The 16,997-nt window shown below is 48.1% G+C and overlaps 5 protein-coding genes across 5 annotated transcripts; 3 read left to right on the top strand and 2 right to left on the bottom strand.

Moving 5' to 3' along the window:
- Positions 1-952: 952 nt before the first annotated feature.
- On the top strand, positions 953-2,789 carry PtA15_6A457 (uncharacterized protein; the record flags this gene model as incomplete). Its single annotated transcript, XM_053170164.1, has 4 exons — positions 953-1,123; positions 1,258-1,534; positions 1,611-1,854; positions 1,952-2,789. The coding sequence occupies 4 exons, from the start codon at positions 953-955 to the stop codon at positions 2,787-2,789; spliced, it is 1,530 nt and encodes a 509-aa protein (XP_053021383.1).
- A 3,870-nt stretch (positions 2,790-6,659) lies between these two features.
- On the bottom strand, positions 6,660-7,735 carry PtA15_6A456 (uncharacterized protein; the record flags this gene model as incomplete). The annotated part of the gene is made up of 2 exons (XM_053170163.1): positions 6,660-7,294; positions 7,435-7,735. 2 exons carry the CDS (start codon positions 7,733-7,735, stop codon positions 6,660-6,662), a joined length of 936 nt encoding a protein of 311 aa, XP_053021382.1.
- A 158-nt stretch (positions 7,736-7,893) lies between these two features.
- PtA15_6A455 (uncharacterized protein) lies at positions 7,894-9,012 on the top strand (the record flags this gene model as incomplete). The annotated part of the gene is made up of 1 exon (XM_053170162.1): positions 7,894-9,012. One exon carries the CDS (start codon positions 7,894-7,896, stop codon positions 9,010-9,012), a length of 1,119 nt encoding a protein of 372 aa, XP_053021381.1.
- A 3,535-nt stretch (positions 9,013-12,547) lies between these two features.
- Positions 12,548-13,945, bottom strand: PtA15_6A454 (uncharacterized protein; the record flags this gene model as incomplete). The annotated part of the gene is made up of 4 exons (XM_053170161.1): positions 12,548-12,607; positions 12,698-13,202; positions 13,295-13,528; positions 13,590-13,945. 4 exons carry the CDS (start codon positions 13,943-13,945, stop codon positions 12,548-12,550), a joined length of 1,155 nt encoding a protein of 384 aa, XP_053021380.1.
- Positions 13,946-15,941: 1,996 nt separating this feature from the next.
- Positions 15,942-16,763, top strand: PtA15_6A453 (uncharacterized protein; the record flags this gene model as incomplete). The annotated part of the gene is made up of 1 exon (XM_053170160.1): positions 15,942-16,763. The coding sequence occupies one exon, from the start codon at positions 15,942-15,944 to the stop codon at positions 16,761-16,763; it is 822 nt and encodes a 273-aa protein (XP_053021379.1).
- Positions 16,764-16,997: the final 234 nt, after the last annotated feature.

Here is a 16,997-nt window from a genome sequence, read left to right as displayed (position 1 = left end):
AAAGAACCAATGAAAACAAAAACATCCAGCAAGCCAATCCTAACATCAACTGATAGTTTTTCATTCCACACAGCAAATTGATGGAAACAATTCACAATGCTTGTTTTTTACTAAATTGATTCTCTGCATAGTTCACCTAAGCTCACCTGCATTTCAAAGAGGGGGCTCTAGTCTGATGATGACTTGTTTCCTTAAGTCTTTACAGTTTATTTTGATTCTCAAAGCCACATAAAACTGAAAATCATGTATCCTCTGGGCTCTGGAACTATATCACTTAATTTCCCTTCAGAAACTATATGTTTTGATGTGAATGTTAAGAAAGCAACTCAGAGTCAAACTATATATTATTTCATGTTTCAAAATGTCATATCCTCTCTTTCATCTGTCACACTTCAATCATTTTTCTCATAGATCCTTTTGTTCTCACATATTTTGGTATTCCACCTACAAGACTTCCTGAAATTCTGAACCTCCAAAACAATTTTTTTAACTGGTTTCATGTGTAATCCAAGTGATTAGATTAAGGGAATTAGATTGGAGCAACACTTCTAAGATGAGAATTCAGCATTTTTTGAATTGACAGTGACCCCATTTGAATTTCCAATTTGATTGTTGTGATTTATATAGTTTGCACAGAGTTTTGTTGCGGTGATAATTTTGCAGCATATTGCAAGCTGAACAAAAGTCTACAAGGGGTGTCTGACTTGACGGAGTACCTTGCCCCTTGTACCAAGTGAACCTTGTGGAGGAGTGCAGCACCGGCCCTCGACAGAAGTGCATCTCGCATGGCTCTCGCCTGTGGCAGCAAGCTCGCAAGGGTTTTTTGTGGCAGGCAAAGGTGGAGGTTGCGTCGGGAGGTCAAGCCCACCCACACGTCCCCGTATCGTATCGGGGTCCGGGAACCCCTTCCGCCCCCTTGCCAATCAGCGCTCTCCGGGAGCATCTTCGGCCCATGCCGACACACCATCGGCCCGGAACCACACCAACACCGGACAGCAAGCAATTATCATCGAACTATCAAAAACCCGATTTCGGCATAAATAAACGGATCAACTTCATCAGTCTATCAAGCATGTCTTCTCTTAACGACTTATCACAACTTGCTCAAAGATATCATTTAAAGGTAACCCATCCCTACTTCCTTCCCTCTATCTCTCATATCAAAACCTGCGTGACGTGGTTCGGCATTTTATCATACTCTTTCTGTTCCGTTCCATCTTTTCTTCCAACGCCGCCTCGCATCTCTGTTTCACCTAGCGTACTCGCTCCATCTCACCTGGTTCCTCTTCGTCATCCTCCTCGTCATCATCGGGATACGGAAGCATCTTGAGTGCAGATGAGGAAGATCAAAAGCAAGCCACATTGGACCATCAACCCCAGAAAAATGATCATGTCTCCCATTCTGGCAAGCAAGACCTTTCGAACAACTCTTCGGATCACCAAGGCGCCAAATTGGGGATGGACAACAAAGGAATGCAATTACTTTTGAAGATGGGGTGGATCCAAGGAAACGGACTGGGTGTCGGACAGAAAGGTAAGCACCCAAGTCCACAAAAAGCCCGATCTCAATCTGAGACAAGTCCTCTTGAACCTTACTTGTATACATCTAGGTAGAAAAGAACCGATTCCCACACCCGCTCAAACACCCCTTCTCGGGCTGGGGAAAGCAACGCAAGATGCCTACATGCTCTCGAATGCGATATCTAAGCCGAAAGAACTTGAAAGTATCATCATTGCACGAGAAACCGAGGAAGACAAAATAAAGAGAGAAGAAAAAGTGAAGGAGGTTCAAACTAGAGTGGTCGAACGGGAAGATCGGCTGAAAACATTTCACTGCCAAGTGTGTGATAAAGGGTTTGTCTCCTTACGCTCTCTATGCCTTTCAAAATCTTTCAGTCTTTAGCTGAGGTTTGTCTGCTCTGGTTTGTGTATCAATTTCCTCGGAGTGAAGATATACGACGATCAGTCAATTCGAGGAGCATGAACGATCATACGCCCATCATCATGCAAAGCGTGCCTTGGAGGCGAGAGAATCACGCAAGGCAATAGGACGCTCGACAGAAGCTAAACTCGAGAAAGAGCGAAAAAGGGAAGCTAAGGAGCTCGAGCGAATGGCCCGCGCAGCTGGAATGACCCTCGATGCCCGACCGTCCGTCTCGGTAAAGCCAGCCCTACCGAAGCCTGTTAGCGCTGGCTTCAAGAACTCAACTGCGGGCTGGGCGAAGCTTCCTGGACCAGCCGCGACCCTTTCCACCGGCCAGAACCAGGGTCCGTCCGCAGATTCGGGTATGGGTCCCAGCTTGCCACTCGATGGAAATAAACATAACAACAACTTCAAACCGTCCGGCTTCAAAAAAGCCTCTGGCTTCGCGCCCATTTCCTCCTCTTTGACCTCTGGGTTCAAGCCGATCGGAGGCCCCAGTGCTGCAAGCACCCCGACCCCTACGGTCCGATCATCATCGTCATCATCCTCGGGGCCACTGGCCCGATTGCCGCCCGTATTTATTGCAAGCTCGTCGGCAGAGACCAGCTTCAAGCCGACTCGGGAACAGCCGCCGGAAGGACCCCGATCTGCGGACGATCGGCCAGCACCTCTCCCGGCCAGTAGTGCTCCAAGCGCGGTCCAGCCGCCCTCCAAATTTGCACAAATTGCTGCTCGCTTGGCTGCCCGAAAGGCCGCGGCCGCCGCTGCTTCTTCCCACTCAGATCCTTCAAACTCGAACAAAGCAGAGCAGCCGTCGAAGGCCGCTAGTTATCATTCGGAAGTCGAAAAAATGCTGGACTTGTGATGTCGATTGTCGTGTACCTGTAGCTAAATCATGTTCTCTTTTAATGGTTTGTCTGTGTCTCTTTTTTGATGGAATTGTAGAATTATACATTACAAGAAAAGCATGTTTTGTAATGGCTTGCGGATGTTTGGCTTGGAGGTGGAAGAGCTGTTGGATTTCCAGTCTCTCAGCCTCAAAATCATTTTATCAACAAATAAAATAGTATTGGGCCATGTTTGGATGCATCATAACTGTAGGTGTTATATTGCACAGATCATTAAATAAGAAACAAGCTATTAAAAATGTGATCCCCAATTTCTCTGTCATGCAAGGTGAACACCTGATTACCTCAATATTTTTATCAGATCAAAATACTTTGACCAGAAGGAACTGGCTATAGGGTACTAAAATTGATTGAATGCAGATCCAAATTGAAAAATGGGCTTGTGTGTCAGAGTGATTCTTGGCAGCATCTCGAGGCACCCTGTGGTAGACTACACCAGGGGAGATATTTTGCCACTCCCCAGGGAGTGCCCTACCGTAACTTTTTTCTATAACTGTGCTGGAGGCCTTTGGTAAATGAAAATTGGATAGGTATGAAAAAGAATGGAAGTCAGCTGTGGAAATCAGTTGTAAATCAGCCTGAAATAAACCATAACTTGCCAAGAAATAATCCAGAACTCATCTAGAATTCATCCAGAACTCATCCAGAATATAGGCCTTTCTTGGCTCCATGACCAGTGTGTCCTTTTCATGGAGATGTGAAAGGCCCAGCCTGTGTTATTGTCCCCCTCATGTACTCGCGTACATCAAGGGGACAATTGGTGTCTCAACACAAAGGTTTTAGAGCATCCGCATTGGTCACGGATTAAGGAGGGATTAGCATAGCTAATCCTCCTCGGCAACCACATTGGGTCCGATTTAGTCGGACTAAACTCCTCCTTGGAGTACGATTTGGACTAAGGAGGAGTAACTTTACTCCTTGCTAATCCTGGGAGTAAGCCTTGCATGCATATTCCCATGCATGCGGGCACTGCTCCTCACTCAAATGTATGCACCAAACACAGCTGACATAAGCTGCAGGTGCATACACCATACTTACTCATCATTTAAGCCTGCACCAATGCGGTTGACTACCCGGATTAGCGCTAATCCCGGAGTAAGCTAATCCACTACTCCTCAAGTGGCACCGGCACCAATGCGGATGCTCTTACTTTTCATGTGGCCTTGAAAGGCCCATCCTGTGATATTTCCACATAAATGTACGCGCGTACATCAGGGTGACTATTAGCAAAGTGCAAAAAATTCACTTGCATGTGCACATGTGAATTTTGAAAAGCAAAATTCATCAGATCATTTTTGTGAGGAGGCAAGGATATCTGGCCAAACTGGAGTGGCACCGCAGTCCAACCTCGACTTAACTCAGAGTTTCACCCTATTAAAAAAGTTTTTCACCATTTTTTTAGCCAAATTCAAATTAATTCCCGCATTTCCAAGAAAATGGGTTTCACTAATTTAACTGCAACATGACCACATTCCAAAATTCTAAACCCAATAGTACCAAGTTGAATTTTACTTTAATTTTGTACATGAGGGCATATCATGTGAATTACAAGAAACCCATTTTTTCAGAGGAATTACATTTGAGAATTTCAATTTTGCTTTGCTATCCTTCAACATCAGTAAACAGGAGCAATTGATGAGTTGGATTTGGGTGAAATATCATTTCATCATATCTTTTCCTACAGTTGTGCCTAGAAAACAAGAGAATTCTACACAACATTGTGTTGAGTCCCAAATCAATTATGGCTGACTTTTGAATCACTTCTCCATCCACTTGACAATTCATTTAGGGATGAGTTACTAATCCACACCAGGCCCACATCCAACCAAAACTCACATAAAATTCAGCTGTGGCACTCCCTGGGGAGTGGGAACATATCTCCCCTGGTGCTAGGACCAGTTATGATTTGGACTTACCTGTGGCAGTATGTCACAAATCTACAAATTAGCACCATTTGCAAAGCCATTGGCCAAGCATAAGCTGCAGATAAATACCACTGGCATATTGATATTCAGGGCAAAACAATCCTCTGGGAACGTTGGCAGGTCGAAAGTGTTTAGAAGCTCTTGTAGATTCTTATGGTTTTTGCCTAGCTGGATTGCCATCCGGCAAAGGGCCAAGGATTCAATTGCAGGAGCTGGAGCCCAGGTATAGCAAATTGATTAATTTGAATAACAAAGGACAGGGATAAGTTAAAGAATACAGGAGCGGCACAGGGCTCATTGGGTGTCCATTATCTTTGGTAGGAGCTGGGGCCCAGGTTTAGTAAATTGGCAAATTTGAATAACAAAGTGCAGGAATAGAAGCAGCATGTTTTCAGGAGACAAGATCAATTGGGCAGTGGAAGTTACTGCCATGAAGAATGATTGCATTGCAGGAGATGGGGGGTTATTTGCTTGAAGAGCTAAATGGTATTTCTTTTGGACAGGGATAGCCATGGACAGGGTGAACACAGAAATAATGAATATATTCTTGTTTTAAAAACGGACTTACTTCGCGCACTGTGAAAAGCTCTTTGCGCACTGTGCAGTGCGCGAAGTTTGCAAACACTTTGCGCACTGCGCGTGAAGGGCGCAACTTTTTCAAATTATTTTTTGACCAATCAATAGAAAAGCTTATTATTGTCCTCTGTGAATTTATTTGGAGTTTTTTGAAGCTTCCTTGTATGCTTAAAAATCCCACCAATAAAAAAAACAAGTACAGCCATTTGGGGACCTGGAATTCATATTCCCACAGGCCAAAAAATCCAATTAATTTATTGAATCATATTAAACATGTATTTAAAAGTTTTAGAACTTTTTGGCCACTTTGTACAAGGACAAGGCTTTCAAAAACCAGTAACTGTTTCTCAAGATATGCCAAAATGCGCCAGTAAGTGGTGAACTTTCCTAATTTTTGAAAGCCTTATTCTTGCACAAAGTGGCCAAAAAATTCTAAAAAGTTTGAATTCATATGTATCATTATTCACTAAATTATTTGGATTTTTTGACTGGTGGGAATATGAATTCCAGGTCCCCAAATGGCTGTACTTGTTTTTTTTATTGGTGGGATTTTTAAGCATACAAGGAAGCTTCAAAAAACTCCAAATAAATTCACAGAGGACAATAATAAGCTTTTCTATTGATTGGTCAAAAAATAATTTGAAAAAGTTGCGCCCTTCACGCGCAGTGCGCGAAGTGTTTGCAAACTTCGCGCACTGCACAGTGCGCGAAGAGCTTTTCGCAGTGCGCGAAGTAAGTCCGTTTAAAAAAGGTTGGCTCGTGTTTGGAAGTAGAGGAGGGAATAGCGTAGGTACCGGAAAAGGAAATAGGCGAAGTTGAGGATAGCAACTTGGTGGAAAACATTGGGAAAAAGGTTTGGGAAATTGGGAATGGTGTACCTATGGTACAGGAAACCTTTGAGCTTATGAAGGAAGGCTCAGAAAAAAACATTGGAAGAGAAGATTGGAATATATTGGATATAAAAGAAGTGCATGGACGGGTGTATTTTGAACTCGGAGAGCTCCAGAACTCAAGGTTCACATGGGTACCTCTACATGTAATGTATGTATACTGCAGAAGATCGGCAGGGATTTGTGGATTCTCTGATGAATATTAATTCTCCGCATACTCCCACCTTCGCAGAACCGATGAGGGGTTCCTTGGACTGCACTTTCCTGGAGAGTAAACCAATATATGTGGCAATACAACCATATAAATGCATCGATCAATTGTACAAGCATAGGTTTACCACGCCGCGACTCAGATGACGGACTCTCCCAGTCTACGATTCGATGTCGTTGACGATTGGGTACACATTTGATCCGTGCAGAAAAAAAGTCGAATCGGTCAGGGGACGGCCAGTGAAGCGGAGAGAGAGTGCTGCTCAACTTGTAGTCCACTGCGGTGTCTACCCGATGTAAAGCGGTAGAGAATGATTTGAGTTTGACCTGTGAGACGGTAGGGCCAGCGGTGAATTTGGAGACAGAAGGGGGCGTTGAAGCAGGGGAGAGATGGTACCCTTTCAGCTCCCTCGGTGATGTCAAAGGCGTCGCTGTCGTTCCATTGAGTGGCTTCGTCCTGGCCAACGGAGTGAGTGTGTGCCAGCACCTTGAATGTCCCTGGGACAAGAACAGCCGCTTTCGGTATCGGGCTGTCGAGGCTGCATGGATAGACACGGGACTTACGCGGCGCCTCGGGGATCGGCAGGAAAGATACAGTGGCAATGATTTGGCGGATGATCACCTGGATCTCGCTCTGGACTTCTGCCAGCGTTTTCGATTTCGCCCGAGGCTGGCGTTGATCCGTTGCCGAGGAGGAGGAGGGCTGCGCTTGGGCAGAGGGTGGTGCTGTATCTGTTCCGTGTGCGTCGACCGCCGGGTGTTCAACGTGTACATCGAATTCCCATCGCTCGATCGTCTCGCCGTTGTCTTTCCGTTGGATGACCAGTACTAGTCGGGATATCTTTCCTTCAACTAGCCAAACTGCTCATGAGAATGCTCGGTTCACTTGAGAACACATCAGTCTGGCTATCTCCTCTATGAAATGAATCACGTTTATGGCTGTTCCTCTCCTGGTTTTGGAAGGGATAGAGAATCGAGCAGGAAGGCTTGAGAAGACTGACCGCGAACCTGATCGACGATCTTCTTGAGATAGTCGGCAATCATTTCGTCCTCGACGACCATCATCTGCAGGCCGAATTTCTTGACCATCTTGAAGTCCGCCTGGTCGTAGATCGCGCGTTGGTAGAGGATGCAGTTGATCGCATAGTGGAAATAATCGGAGATGACGGCCGTCGAGCCTGCCAGATTGATCCTTTGTTTCTGGTTGGTTTTGCTGCTGGCGGTTGCTGTTCCCGTGCGGGCCGGTCGGGTGCGGACGGCGGTCGAGCCGGCCGAGCGCCGGCTTGTTGGGGCTGCGCTCATGTTCTTTGGCTGCGTTCCTCGGAGGTTTGCGGTTGTTGAAATCTGCTGCTGTGAGTGGCGGGCGGTGCTTACATACATAGGGCGGTGCTGATGTAATCCAGCCAGTCTTCCTCCTCCCAGTCACTTCTCCCCGCCAACATCCTCGCCGACCAGCCACGATGGCCAGCCCGGAGGAACCAGAAGGGGGGAACCCGCCGGGCCCCTCACGCATCGACAGGATCCTCGGCCGTTTCCAGCGTATGCGTCTCAGCCACCATCCATCGCACGAGCAGCCTCCAGGAGCCCAGCAGCCTCACCCCACAGCCCAATGGCAACGCACATCCTGCCAGCGTCCAGCCGCCCAAAGCAAGACCTGGTACGCTCCCCAAAGGCCCCCGATACCATCACCCCCCCAAAACCCATCAGGATCGCCCATCCGGATGCCTCTGCCCATCCCCGCCTCACGACCTCCAGCCCCACCAAGCCCTCCGATCAATCACCCGAAGCCAATCGCCTTCCCCATCCCACAACCAACCGGAAAGAAACCTCAAGCCCTGCCCCCATCCCCCACACCCCTCAACACCAATCATGCTCGCCCAACAGAAGCCAGGCCCAATAATAACACCATGTCTGCTTCACATCCAAAGCCGGCCGCATCCAAACCCCTGAGCAGCTCAAACAAACTAAACATCAACCTGCCCAGCCCCATCCAAACCCCGTCCAAGCCAACCCCAAACGCGCCCAACCCCTGGCACTCAAACCCAGCAGGAAAAGTTGCGATCGATCTCACCGGCCCGACCTCCCCAAACCCCGCCAAACATCAGTCCACCGCGTCCAAGCCTCCAACCCCACACAGAAAGCCGAGCAAAACCGAGCCCCTCGCCGCGGCGAAGCCCTCGACGCCCAGCAAGCCCGCCACACAAACAAGCCGCCCGCCGAAAACGCCGACCATCACCGCGGCGACCTCCCCATCCGACTCGCCCACAGCCACTCCGTCGGCGACCGGCCGCTGTGCAGGCACGACTCAGCAGGGAAAGCCGTGCTCGCGCAGGCCGATGAAGGCGAGCGAGGGGATGGCCGAGCGGTTCGACGAGCTCGACGCGATCCTCGGGCTCTCCAGCTCCGCCCATGACGACCCGTCCCCCACCCCGCACTCCACAGTCCCCCGCTTTTGCTTCCAGCATTACCACAAAACTCGCGCCCAAGAAGGCGCATGGTTCGCCAATAGCACATGGGTCAAGTTCTCGGGTGCGTGCCCGCTTGTCCGCCCGGCTCGGGTGACCATCGCGGGGTGCTGACAGAGGCTGTCGTTTGTATAGATTGGATTGCGCCGGGGTTGCCGGAAGACGTGAAGATCGCATTGAAGATGGAGATGTCGAAGGTGCCGAGTGAGAAGGACGGCAGCTCGACGGGATATCTGTACTGTCACGAGATGCGGCCGAAGGCGGCGGGCGTGGAAGGCGGAGGGACGTACATCAAAGTCGGGCGGTCGGTCCGGCCGGTGGCGCGGCTCGGCCAATGGATGAAGCAGTGTCCGTCGCGCGAGCCCATCGTCCGCGGGATCTTCCCCGAAGCACCCGGCCCCGCGCCTTGCTATCTCAACGGCGCTCACTCCGTCGCCCGCGACGGCATCCGCTTCCATCGCAAATGGGAGCGCCTCGCCCTCCTCGAACTCGCCGGCCACGCCGCCCTCCAACGCCCCGCCACGAACCGCAAGACTGTTTGCGCCGATTGCGGCAAAACTCACCAGGAGCTCTTTCTACTCGACCAAGGCTCCTTCGAACGCATCGTCAAACCTCTCATCCTCAGTTGGCAGAAATGGTGCTCGTTCGCTTATCTTTAACAATAATCTGTTTATATTTGGACAGTCCAAAGCTACTTCGCCGTTCTTGCGCATCTAGGAAGAACCCCTCTTGATTTATATACTAAAGCTTATTCCCTGACGTATCCAGTGCAAGCTCAAGACCAATCACCAAGCCGTCCGATTCCCAGTTTCTTGTATCCCTCTTTTCTGGTCCTCTCATATATATTCCCGGAACCCGACCTGCCCATCTCCCCTGATCTCTTAATTTCCCCACAGCTAGATGTATTTTCTCCTCCAGAGTACATATTTATGCCTATCCTCTCTATATACATGTACCGCAAAAATATATATATATACTGTTGTAGCCTGAAAGTTGTATGTATCCCTAAGGACATCATTGCTATACATATACTGTAATTCCCAAATTGCTTGTCTGCGCTGTGATAGCTGGCCAAAAATATCATGGGTTCTGGCCAGTACGACCTTCTTGACGTGAACCACTGGAGGAATACAGGGGCTGTATCTCTTTCAAAGCTTGGGTTTTCTTCATCTTTCTGGGCTAGATGGCCAAGGGGTTGCATCTGGTTGCATACTTTGCTGTCAATGGGGGATTCCAAGTTGGCCGGGTCCAACTTGCATGGATATTATCAAGCGGGTGTTCAAGGCTTTTTGTGAACATTGTTAAACAACTTTAAGCAGGCCTGGGGGGCAAGGTATGCCCCGCTGCCAATATTGAACACGGCGCCTTTGGACTCTTGCCACCACCCAAGGGAATGGATATTATTTGCTTGAAATGTGCCAAAAAGTGCTGTGGCCACAAAGATGAGATGATTCACTCCATGCCAAAGTTCACGGTGTGTGGAGTTGCAAAGAAGCCAAAAAAAGCCGTAGCTCTCAGGCCATGGTGGACACTTTGCTCACAAGCCCCTCTTTCAGAGGCTTGCTTTGCAAGGCCCCTTCGAAGCGGCGGGCATTTATCCAGATGAAAATTTGTGTCAAACTGGATGGATACCAATCTTCAGAGATGTGCAATAAATTGAGAGGATTGGAAAAACGGCTCCCGTTTTCTGGGAAAACAACTCCCATGTGTTGCCGGAACCAAATCGCAACCCAGTCCGGGGGCCATTTTGCACCCGTTGGCGGGTACCTGCCACGCTTCAGAAGGTACTTGTGTGCCCTTGCAGGCACCCATGGCGGGTGAGGGGTGTTCCATCTTAGTAAGAATTCAAGGAAGTACATAGCTCTGCACCAGCCATGGGTCCCTGCAAGGGCCCACAAATACCTGTTGAAGGGCAACAGGTACCCCCCAATGGGTGTAAAGTGGACATCTCAAATAAATTCATGTCAATTACATTTAGGCTAACCGGCTGCTTTGTAATCATCAAATCTAGGCAGAAAAATCATTGATCCATAACTATTTGCTTGGATAACTAATTATAGGTTTCTTTTCAACAAAAAAGTTTTACAATGATGAAGCACATGTCTTAAAAGTTAACAAAAACATTCATTCTACCCAAATAAAGCTCTGCCAGATTTACATTGATGATTGAGCGCCCTCAAATCATGCTTAGAATTCCAATCAATGGCCTATGCAACTTGATGGCAGATATGCCCACTGGGGCTTTTGGCGATCCAGGTCCCCCGTCCCTCGGCCTGAAACAAGGGGATCGCGCTAAGCTGGAGCGCCAGCACCACTGTGAATTTGACCTGCGGGTAGCGCACCAATTTTTCTATTTTTTTTGTTGCTAAAATTTCTAAATTAGCTAATTCCCTCCTCGGGGGAGCAAAGCAATCTCCAAAAGAGGGACTCACATTCTATGTCAACCCCGTGGCAGTAGAGAATTAGGCATTTTGGTGGGGACTTTTTTAAAACCAATCTCCCACATGAGTTTCTGAACCTTTTTTGCTTTAATTTACATTTCTGGGATGGCTTCAGCTGCACCCTTCTTTCTACAATTTTTTCTCATCCTCAACTCCTCTGGGCTGCAATCATAGTTGTAACATTATCAATTTCAGATTCTGTAGAGTGCAAAATGTGGAATGCACAATGAAGTGGACACTTGTCAGTCACAATAAAGGACTTCATGGGGCACCCAAGGCCCCAAAAAATTTGTATAATATGTACAAAGGAACTCCATGATGTTGTGCACATTTTGCTTCCCCACAAACTTATTACCTGGTGACAAATGGCGCGTTCAGATGAGAAAGGATTGAAAAACATCATTTTTCTATAAATTCTCTCCTGCCGCAGGGTCGAAGTCGCTCCTTTGGAGGGTCCCTGCGGGACGGCGTCCCCAATAGAGGGACTTAGTTAAGTTAGTAGGGAATCCAAGTGGAAAATCCTTCCAAGGAAGCCAAGCGTTTTTGGAATGGCTATACACATGCAGGCCCCAGTGCCCTGCCCTTCCCTGCGGCTGCCCCTGGCTGACCAGACACAACTTACATACATAAGCTAACATGCCCTCGCCGATGTGGTTGGAGGGCAGGAGTGGCGCTAATCCGGGGGGTAAGCTTATCTGCTACTCCTCAAGTTACTCCTACGACAATGCGGATGCTCTGGGGAGGTACTTGTGTCCTACCCCAACATATTTCATCTATATTTGAGACGGCATTGTCCAGCCTCTTCGTCAACTCAAACGCACTAAGGAGGCTATCAAACTCAAACACTCAGCTTGGTGAGCAATGAGTTCGAAAGGATGGGTGGATGATTGCAGACAATCAGCTGATCTCAATAGTTTTGGTCTCAAGGAAATCACGTCAAGCCATAATGCATCCTATACGTACTTCGCGAATAACCAAGTCATGGCTCACTTGATCAAGGATTTAGAAAGAGACTCGAGTCGAAGAAGAATTGATAATTTAACAAAAACAAACTAGAGAAATCAACCGAACATGTGAGCTGCAAGCTACAAACCATTTGAAAATTATATACACAACGAAGCCCCCAAGACAAAGAGAAGAATACAAATTGCGAGATCATCAAAGATCAATCCTTGACAATATGGGCGGTCTTCCGAAGTATAGGAAGACTAGGCTGAATCGCATTTGACGTATATGTCGTTGACAGCTGCACGAGTTTCTCGAACGCCCTAAAGGAGAAATAAAGCGTAGATATCGCAAGTGATGAGATCGAGCGATAAGACCGAACGACGTATGCAATGAGGTCCAAGGAAACTCACCTGACAATGATCATTGCAACAAGATTGATAGGCCTTCACAAATTTCTGAGATTTGCAAAGACATGCGAGTTGATCGACAGAGCAGCTCGGAGCCAAATCCTTCACCTCGGTCAATTTTTTGTTGAAACATCGATCACCACATGTCGCCGATATCTTATCTGTTTTATCCGAGGATGCTGGTGGCGATGCTGGCGGGTCTGGATCCGCTGAGGAACCAGTGGACAAAATTTCGTCGCGTTCATCTTTTTCAAAAGATTTTGCTTCAAACTTTGTTTTTGAACTGTTAGCCTCTTTGGCACTCAAGTCTGCGACCAACTTGAGCGGGGAGGGTAGTGATTTCGGGCTGATATTTCCAGATTTGTATGCGCCTGGAAGCCTGACGGTGGGCTGGTCATCTTCCGGGATAGGAGTTGATCCGGTACCTCCTTTGACTGCTATTTGTCCACAAAATACGTAGTATTGATCCTGGTGGCCCTCTTCAGAACTTGATTGGCCAAATGCGATCCTGAAAAAAGAAGGAGAAAAAATCATATTGTTAGAGCTCATGCTTTGGGTACCTTTTTCTTTGTCAGCAGTGCTGTTCGAGAGAAAGCTTACATTTCCAGCCGCAGAATATAGCTTCCATCCACAATGTCTTTCGGAATTGGGACATCCCAGCGATGTCCATCTTGTTCAGAATTAAACTGTTTCCGGAGCTTGTTAGAGATCCCATCGGCTTCGGCTTGTATCATGTGATATTCCGTTTTAGAGGCATCAAAGTCCTGACAAGCCGTCGAAGATTTTCCGCAATAGCCAAGATAGGCCAGCATATGTCCAGTGGGGTGAGGAAAGCTGGACATATCGAACATGGAAAATTAGTTTAAGAATACCAACGATAGTCGTCTTAGCTTACCCTTCACCCTGGTTCCCTCCAATAATTAACGATACCTTGCTACCAGCGTTGACCGACATAGTCTTTTTCGCGCTTTGCTCGGGCGCACTGAACAGGATTCCGCCTGGTGGGGCCACCTTATCCTTTGGAGTTTCTGAGGCTCCACAAACGAATGCAGGCGTGTTGATAAATTGACTGCCAATCCAGCCGATATTTGATGGCGCGTTCCGGAAAGCGGTGTCACTGAGAGGTTGTTTTTGAGCCTTTTGAAATTTTAAGTCTTCAGATGCCCAGGACTTCACATAACCATGACTAGCCACGGTAGATATTAGGACGAAGTATAGTACTAGAACAAGTAATAAGTTGAGTCCACCCATGGTTAAATTCTCTTTCGGAGACGTAATTTGTAAAGACTTTTTGGCCTCCCGATTGGGGACTGGATAAGACGGTCAGATGAAATTGAATTGGAGGATTGACGAAAGGAATTGGGGAACGGCAATTGTATTCTAAGTCGGGAGCGGTTAAGAATGCCAATCGGTGTGGGAAGAAGGGGGGAACTCTTCGCCAAAAATGTAGTCGTGGAGACTGAGGGTAGAGAAGACCGGAGGAATGTCCGGTGTGAGAAAAAAAATAGCAGGTGATGATGGGTGAACCATTCGCGAAAGTTTCCAAAGAAACGGAAACGTTGGCGGATAGAAACCTCAGGGCAATGGGCCGGGGGCATTATTATTGCGTCACTGAGTAAAAAAAGGCTAAGGAAGGTAGACTCAGCACGACTATGCTCTTACAAGTCATGTAACCTCATGTCTAAAGCCAACAATCCAGAAATAGATCACTTGCCATTGTTTAGAGATCGTTTGTCCCAAATGCCAGGCCAGTCGGAATCCAACGAGACCCTCGACCGAGACCGGCTGCCAGTTTGATTTGAGCGAGATCGAATGGCCAAAATGTATCACGGCCAACTCTAGAGACAAAAGGAAGCAACATTGTCGATTGTATATTTTACACAATGTTTTGGCCGATTGTTTGTAGAAATATACCTTAGTGGAATTTGCTTGCGGGACGTAACGCAAGCCGGCCTACAATGTCGGATGACGTCGAATCGTCTCGTGGTGATATCTACTCCCCTGAAAGCCTGGCCCTTTCTCCAATGGGTGTTTTCATCAAACTTCACAGGGAGGCATTTGACGATGCGTAACACGCGACACAACATGGATGTAGATACAGTGCGGACATCGATTCGACTTGGTTTGATGAGCTATTTCTCGGTATCTATTTTGAAACCTGGCTGGCTCAGCTCAAACCTAATTCGGTGGGTGCGATTCGAGTTCAGAGGAAAGAGGCCAGTTGAGCTGGAAATATTAACATCTTTCCAAGACTCAGAGAGGGAACAATGTCGACCCCATTTTTTCCATTTTTTTCGATTCGGGCGTTCTCCTTTCCGGCTTGGATGAATCTCCCCGGGCCTAGAATGAGCCCGGAAACACACCCTGACCACTCACATGGATGAGCTGGGAGGGTGGTGGTACAGCAGCCACCGGGCGCAACGCACAGAAGAGAGCTCAAATAATAGTCCCCCAAAAACAGGGGTGACTCAACGAGCTCTGTGAGAAGGTGGGGACGCAAGACGCGTTGAGAGCGTCGTGGCGCTACCGCAGCACATGTCAGGGATTCGGACCAACCAAGAAAGGTCCCCTCGTCCACGACCCCAACAGGAGAAATGAAAAAGGCTGAGACTGCCATGAGCACGCCTTGGATAGGGATGTAAGGGCATGCCCGGATCTGTCCGCAAGGCCGGCTTGGCACAGCCTCAGCCCGTGCGCCGCCGTGGAGAAACCGGGACCCTTGATGTGCCTGCATGCTAGTGCGGAACGGCATGTGGGAGGGGGCTGGAAGCAACTAACTTGGCTCCAGTGGGTGTGCATGAATGGTGAACTGTCAGGACATGTTAGCCTGGGCCCGGGGCGATCCTGGGACCCCTCATGACGAGCAAGTTGAAGGCAGAACCAAGAGAGGGCTGGTTAATATTTTTTTGGAGACGATTTCAATCTGGTCCGCCGAGCCCTACGCGGGGAAGAGGCCGGACCGCCATCTCGGCCGGTCCTCATTTGAGTGGGCTTGCAATTGGGTCAAGTCAGAGTCAGACGACTAACTGGGCGGAATGTCAATGTGCATGTTTTCGAGCCAGCTAGGTTTTTCTATAAAAAGAGGACTACCGTTATGAGTTCCCACCATCATCCCACTTCATCCCTCATAGTTTTCGGAAAGCCCCCGCTCCCAACTATTCCTGCGCTCAACCCCCAGTATCACACCACCCTTTACACTTCGCACTCAGCTCACAGCTCTCGCGAGTTTAACCGTACTCGCATCAAGATGTCTTCCATCCAATCCTCATCGCAGCCTCGTCGCAACCTTGCCCGCCCCAAGCAACGTGAACAACCCCAAAGCAGCAACTGCGTCCGACAGAAACAGGCCTCTTACCGCCCTTCATCAGTTCGCGGGCAGAAACCGCGCATCTCAACTCGAGCTTCCGTCTCCCAACAGCAAACTACCAGTTCACCTCTAAATTTGCAAACTCGGGTTGCCTTATCACCTTGCCTCTCATCGCCCTCCAAAATCAATTGTTCAATTTCTAGATTGGACTCCGGCGGATGTGCAAAGATGCTTCAAAAAATCCAATCCCGTCCGGTTGCAAGTGAGCAAGAGGAACAGCTCGAGGAGATCACGAGCATCAAGGCCGAGAAGAAAGAGTACAGCTTATCCCCCTCGTGGTGTTCACCCAACATTCACAACGCGGCCTCCAAATACAAAGTCTCAAGAAGCAGCAACAACCAGCACGCGGAACGTGATTTTCTGTCGGTATTCCTCAACAATAATGACGGCTACTTGGACGATAGCGATGATGAGGAAGACGATGAAGATGACGAACGTGCAGTCAAACCAGTCCGAGCAACCGTCGCGTTCCTCAGAAGGATCCCTTCGGTCTTCGACTCACGCGCTTCAAGCTCACTCTCAGCAGGCTCTTCTTCCCCCAACAATCTCCCATCTTCCGCCAGCTCCATCCGAACCAGCTCAGATTCCACCCCCAGCTTTGCCCCCATCTCGCGTCATCAGTACTACTGGGAACGAGTCCAACCCACTCAGCCCGTAACACCACCTCCGACGCGATCTCGGTTTCTCTTTTTCAGGAATTAATTCACTTAATCTTCAGCTTTTCCTTCCTTTTTCTTCTTCCTTACTTTCTCTCATTTTTTTCTCTAGTAGTTCAGTATCAGTTTTCCTTTTTTTTCCCCTCATCCGGTCTCTAATTTTCCTTTATCCAGTTTCTAAGTAGCAAATCATCTTGTTCATATTATAGTGGCATGAGTCTTTTGAATGCAGCAATCAAATTTACTTGAATTAAAACAAAAACATTCCCATCCATTTAGG

Source organism: Puccinia triticina, chromosome 6A, assembly GCF_026914185.1.
Source record: "Puccinia triticina chromosome 6A, complete sequence".
Classification (NCBI taxonomy): Eukaryota; Fungi; Basidiomycota; class Pucciniomycetes; order Pucciniales; family Pucciniaceae; genus Puccinia; species Puccinia triticina.
This window is presented reverse-complemented; position numbering and strand designations above follow the sequence as displayed.